The sequence below is a fragment of the Limulus polyphemus genome, unplaced genomic scaffold (genome assembly GCF_000517525.1).
Source record: "Limulus polyphemus unplaced genomic scaffold, Limulus_polyphemus-2.1.2 Scaffold2825, whole genome shotgun sequence".
Lineage (NCBI taxonomy): Eukaryota > Metazoa > Arthropoda > Merostomata > Xiphosura > Limulidae > Limulus > Limulus polyphemus.
Genome location: NW_013668435.1, coordinates 65,182 through 72,206, shown reverse-complemented (window position 1 = coordinate 72,206; position 7,025 = coordinate 65,182). Strand labels below are relative to the sequence as shown.

General features: G+C 33.0%; 1 protein-coding gene across 1 annotated transcript in view; it reads right to left on the bottom strand.

Annotated features, from left to right (window-relative positions):
- The window catches only part of LOC106468002 (very-long-chain enoyl-CoA reductase-like), a 25,748-nt gene that overhangs the window by 15,513 nt on the left and 3,210 nt on the right, over nucleotides 1–7,025 (bottom strand). Inside the window, exon 2 of the mRNA XM_013928396.2 lies at nucleotides 6,564–6,614. Coding sequence (XP_013783850.1) covers nucleotides 6,564–6,614 — 51 coding nt within the window. The remainder of the gene's footprint in view (nucleotides 1–6,563; nucleotides 6,615–7,025) is intronic.

The window sequence follows — 7,025 nt, the reverse complement described above, 5'->3', positions numbered from 1 at the left end:
ATCTTAGCAAATTGAAAAGATAAGAGACTCTTATTTTATATTCTAGCTTGTCAATATCAGTAATTTGAGTTTCTAGCTTGTTTGAAACTATGGACTTAGTATTTTGACTTCACAAACATCTAATTTGAGCCAGTGCTGCATTCATTATACCATGTGACACACAAAATTCAATGTTTATCTGTGTTTTTTTTATATTTACTTTTAAATTAAGAAATTGAGTAATATATAGTACTAAAATTTGAATTATAATCTACAATTTGATACCAAAGTTATTGACATAAATTCATGAATAGTTCTATAAAATTTTTAATGCGTGTCAACAAATGGGATGACATTGGTCACGGGTGAAAGTCTGTCTCGAAAGGGTTAATCAAAGGCTACATTAACCAATTAGTAAAGTTTTCCTCAAATTTATGCAAGTGCTGCTCATAGATAATCAATAAAAAAGCCCAGCACTACTTATACGATGGTACAACCATAAGGCCAAAATAAAGTTTGCTTGATGAAGGCAAACACGGTGGTAAGGATGAAAAACTATTTTATTTACACTAGGTAAAAGTTTCAGAACACCATCAAAGTTTATAAACACTTTACACTGTTTATCAGAAAGTGTCATACAATTGAAAATTCTGTCTTACAGAGTTCACTTGAATCAGTCTAAAGCTGGGCAATTAGTGGAAGTGAAAATTTTCCTAACCTGAAATGCCATTTCCCTTGTACGTCTACCTATGAGATTTGCATGCCACTGTGCTGACCTTCATGATGTCATCATGTGACAATAGCCCTCCACCAATAGAAGAGCAACACAACCTCCATGAGTAGTAACTCTCCTATGCACTTGCATGCATGACAATTTCATTCTTAGATGAGACAAGGAAAAAAAGGTGCACCAAAAGTAAGGAGGTTAGTGGAATCTTGTGCAGAGGTATCTATCAGTAACACATTTTCAGATTAGAAAAATGTCAAGTACCGAGAGAATAACTCACCTCCTCACAGAGAAATACTAGAAATCTCGTGTTAAAGTGGTGGAGGGGTCAGTGCAAAAAAATTACCTAGATGAACTCCCTTCAGAAAGTGCCCAAAGGGAAGCCCATAGAGTGTGACACCCAATGGCAGGGGCTCCATAGGGGCACACCTGTAGGAGACTGCATCTCAATCAGGGTAGACTCTCCACCCAAGATGAAAGAGCCTAAAGTGTCACAGGGATGGGAGGAATGTGATCATGACCAACCTAGCACCCACACATAAATGGTCAGAAAGCCAATACGTGTAATGTGATTAGGGCATGATCAGACCATACAATGTGTGCTCACCTTAAGTTTACTGAACAGACTCTAGCTGCAGGAGGAAGGCACAATAGTTGTTTGAGGGGTGACCCATACTACATTAACAGTGTCACCACTGCCCTACTTCTCACTGTATTGTGTTAAGCCCAACCAGTGAAGATTCTCTATAATCTACCACCCCAGTGGATAAGAACTGGTAAGTAGCAAGGGTCTCTCAAGCTTCACTTGAAGAGGGGGGGGGGCAAACAATTCATGTTGGAGAGACCTAGAGAAGTTCCCTGATCCCCATCTGACCACCAACCAGAAAGGTCTTTTATTCGAAACAGTGTAATGGATGACCATGAAACCCAATTTTTAAAAGTCAGCAAGTGTAACCCAAAGAAGTGGACAATCACTTCCCTGGTGCTGGCTTTTTCCATGATAGCCCATGGAATTGATATGGCTGGATTGGAAAATTGGGTAAATTTGTATATCACAAGGATACATCAAGTGGTCTTAAAGAACACCCCATTTCACTGAAAGGACCCTGAAATATAAAAGTCTGTGACAAATAACACTGAACAGTACACAGGAGTCAACCTGGGTCTGAATAATCATATAGGTAAGAAACAGAAGGGAGATAAGAGAGAAAGTATGATAATTTATAGAAATCTTTGATGAATCTGGAAAGTTTTTGGCAATGACACTGTGCACTTGTTCAATTTCAAATTACACACAGTTCTTTGATTTTAATGGCACCAGGTCATCTTGATAAATGTCATACATTTCATCAATGTCAGTTGCAGATTGCTTGCACAGAAATTTCTCGGTAACTGCTAGTTTATGCAAATCATCTGTAAGATATCTCATAAAAACTGATTCAATAGCAGCTGCAAAAACTGATTGGTATACTTTCTAATTCAGCTTCTACAGTTTACGCGACAGTTGCATCTCTGTGCAATGCAGACTCTTCAATGCCCATAAAATTAAAAGTGTATGAAACGGATTTGTAAAACTGTGTTGTAATGTAGCATCATTAGCATCCTCCAGAAGAGAAGCCATGCCTTCAATTTTTGAGGGGACAAACTGTACTGAAACTTTAGGTGATTGTATTAGAATGTGCACTGGTTGAGTTATTGTAAACAGCTTCAAACCTAAAGATACTCTGAACTTCTGCATGCTATTATTAAACCCACAAACTTGCACACGCACATTTGATGGCACTGCAATATCAGGTTTCCTCTAGCAATCCAAAAAACCGCCATATTGAGCTACAAATGACATCACGGCATTGCCTCGCAAAACCTGAGTGTTGAACACAGAGGTCATAAAGTGGCAGAAGAGGCATCATCCATTGTCAAGGCTTCATAGGATGCCTTTTCATGAGGGGAGTATTTAATAAATGCGATCAACTGTCATAGAACATCCTGTGATTCCATGAAGTACAAATGAGAATCTACTGTATCTTGGACTATCAAGTTCAGTCCATATCCAGAACAGTAGCTGAAGGTGCATTTTGGATGTTCATTTAAAATTCATGTTGCTACTCCACTTTTTCAACCTTTCATTGTTCTGGCTCCATCATAACTCTGCACACGAGCTTGATTAATATCTAATCTATGTGATAATAGTCCTTGTAATGTTTTCAGCTGTCGCATTATTGAGAACAGAGAATGTTATCCATTTCTCATATACATTTAAATCATCATCGACATATCTCACACACAAGCTTAATTGCTCCTTACATGCAGAGTCATAAACTTTATCACAAATGATGCCAAAATAATGGTTATTGTTAACAGCTCCCACAACATTATGGAATACATTATGAGCTGTGAGTTTCATGATTTCATTCTAGGAGACCCAACTGCAGTATATATTACAGACATGTAAAGAAAAATATGTATTAAACTGGAAGTTGTGCTTTGATACCGGCTTCAACAATTCCATAAAGTCAACTTCAAGAGCCTCAGTGCCCAAGTATGCCAAACCTTGCTTTTCCAAATATATAATAGCATCAAAAATCATCTATTTCTATATTTCAACTACTTTGCTGCTAACATACTTTGCCATTGTGTTTTGCATTTCAATATTGAGTTTTGTAGTCATGCATTCTCTATGACTCTGACTTCTGTCATGCTTTTGAAGACCATCCTTTTCCTTTCTAAAATCATTCCATCCTATTACCCATGGAGATGTGGAAACAGAGGAATGCTGTGATGGAGGTAGGCGATTACTTTGCACAGCCCACGTATATACACTGCAAATTGTATCATTCGTATCACACCTGTATTCAACCCATGGAATAGGGTTTTCCAACTTACCTTGAAAGTTCAGCCTTTTTGCTTTTTTGCCAATGCTGTTTTTGTTACTACTGTGGATGTTAATTCTGCACATTGTGATGTTGAAACTGGTAGGTTTGTTATTATTGAAGTGAATGTTGTTTCTGCACATTGCACTAATATTGTGGGTTTATTGTTACTGAAGTCAATGTTGATTCTGCACCTGATACCAATTTTACTGATGTTACTGGCTTTAGAAATGCTGTTAAAACTCCCTGTGAAGTTTTATGCTTCTTTGGATGATCCATTTACCTAAAAATTAGATAAAAATATTGGCAACATTTTGTGTTGTGGATAATTTAAGAAATGGTATTTGCATAAAGCTATAAAACTGATTATTAGGTTCAACACATGTGTTGGTAGGACTAAGCCTTATAACAGGTATATATTTGAACTCTAGGTCTTTAGTACAGTTGGTAAATTTCTAAAAAATTCTATAATATTCATAGTGATAATTCTTAATTGTGATTTAATATCCTACATGGTACCTATAAATCATTGCACTTTTCCTTAATGTTGTCTAGCCAATAATGTTTTCTGGTGTGGAGTCCGGTATTGTAATTAATATTGAAAAAAACATACAGACAGAGCACAGACAAATTTAGGAGTATAAAGAAAAACAAAAAAACATTGCTTACACTCTTCCAAAATAACTGACTTGCATAAAATATAGAGAATCATAAACTTTGTTTAAATTTTGGCAGGTCTAGCAGTGCACTGCATTGAAATATTACATATATATAGAATCATACAATTTAAAAATTGATCTATAGAAGCAAATAACTCACCTTATCATGAACAGATAGAGAGAATAAAATGACATTAAATGGCTCGCTTTAAGTGATATAACCCTCTCTGTTACCAGGGTTTTATTGAATTACATTCAAAATTTAATGAAACTACTTTCTGTTTATGTTATACTAATTACTATAGCATAAAATTGTAGCTAATAAGCCATATTTTAATAGTATACAAGTTTTAAGTTCTTAATTTTATAAGGCAATATGAAAAAGAAATCCTGAATTTCCTCTAGTATGTAAATTGTGACATTATTTCTGTAAGCATCCCCTCTTCTCCAGTTTAGTAACCATTCTTCCAATAAGTATGAAACTTAACACAAATTACTCGCTATAATATCATCTTCAATCTTATTTGGTAACAGAGCCATCAAGTAGAAAATCAACCCCCTCCTGCCACGACAACCTGTCATATCCTCTCTTTCAGGATTTGTCAGTAGTTCTCTCTTACATTTACAGCTACATTTGTTATAACCAATAAAAAGCCAAGGTTTTCATCTATCAAATGACGTATTATGTTGTTTCCTGCACACAAAAATTTAAATTACTTTCTGAGAAAAGGTTTTGGTTTCCATGGGAATGCTATTGAGTAGTTGGATGAAGTTTTAACAGTTCTTTTTGCAGAGATAGGAAGACAGAAAAATTGTGTTAGTTACGGGACATTGTCTGCTTTTTATATGTTATTATTCTATGTTTTTGTTGCATTATTTTATTAAATAAAAAGTATTTAGTGCACTACCACCAAGTTCTGTGAAGATACACTTAATATATTAAAATTTTGTAGTACCTAAACTATAGCAAGTACAAAGAGGTCCTGTGGTCGGTCAAATCAATCGAGCCTGTGTTGAGAGAGATAACATGGTTAATAATTATATTCATATGAATCGAATCAGTTACAAATGTAGGCGTAGCCATATATGTACAATTACATTTATACATAAAATGACTTTGTGTATGCATGTCAGTAAGCCACCATTTAAATATTCAAAATGACATTCTATTCCATTGTGTGATTCATATGCATATATACATAATGTATATGCTAATTGCTGAATGCATAGTAAAGTGTTTACAAATGAATCATGATAATCATCCTGCCATGTATTCCATTTATAGGCACTACATTACATTTGCAACTGATTATATATATATATATATATATATATATATATATATATAGTAGTATTGGTAACTAAATGTCACAGCTCAAATATATAACCCATTAAACTGTGAAACCTATATTATGCAAATATTATGAATTGAATGCATACAGATGGTATTATTCTGACTGTTTTTGGTTGATTATTCTATATGATTATGTGGTATATAGATATAATTGAAGATGGTCCAAAACATTTGTCAGTAATAATGATTTATCTCTCATTTTCTGTAAAAGCTGTTTAAATTCTACAAAATGTACTTAGAGCATAGGAAACAAATGTTATGCTCGAGTCTTCTATAAGTACACAAGGACAAGAGTAATTATCTGAATGTTTAATGACATATATGTTGTGTTTAAAAAATCACTATCACATTTGAAATTAAAGCTGTCTGTATAAAGAAATTTTATTAAAAATTGAAATAATAATAAACCCCCCAGGTTTAGAAAAACTTCAGCGAGTTATGATTTTGAAACTTGAAAACTGATTGATAATTAAGTTCATTACTCAATTACATTCACCTAATTAGTTATTTGCATGAGATTTATTTAATTGGAATAATACAAAACAGTAATAATTGGAAATATTAATTTTGATTAGTTGATTATTTTGTTGAGTCGTAACATGAATTGATTAATTTGAACTTGAATTAATGAAAAATTATAATGGCAATATGTTATTTATTTCAACAGTTTGACCAATCACAAACAGTGATTTCAATTAGTTGATTGTTTATGTGACATTGATAGATCTAATCGATGCTCAGAAGTAATTAATTATATTGATTAATTTAATCACCCATCTCCAATCAGGTCATTCTTGATATATTTAATAAAGCTGGTAAAATTACATTGCTATTCTGTTGCTAGATAAATTACTTTTTCAAAGGTTTTAATAAGAAAACCTAAGGTTGGTACTGAATCAAATACTTCTATAGTGTTTAAATGTGCACAGTAAAATCTGGAATATTCTTAGTTATTCAGAGAATAACAAACTTACATCTCTCAAAGTTGTTAAAGTTTTGTTGGATCCAATCTTCACAATTTCCACCTGCAAGAAAAAAAAGTACTTTACCAAAAGCACAAAATGCTTAAAATTTCTTAGTCTACAATAATAGTACTTTTATTTTTTCTCCACAAATTTTTAATATATGTATAATAAAGGTTAAAAGAAGTAAACATTATAAAATGTTGTGGATATAATAAAGGTTAGAAGAAGTAAACACTATAAAATGTTGTGGATATAATAAAGGTTAAAAGATGTAAAAACTATAAAATGTTGTGGGTATAATAAAGGTTAAAAGAAGTAAACACTATAAAATGTTGTGGGTATAATAAAGGTTAAAAGAAGTAAAAACTATAAAATGTTGGGGATATAATAAAGGTTAAAAGAAGTAAAAACTATAAAATGTTGTAGGATAATAATAAAGGTTAAAAGAAGTAAAAACTAATAAAATTGTTA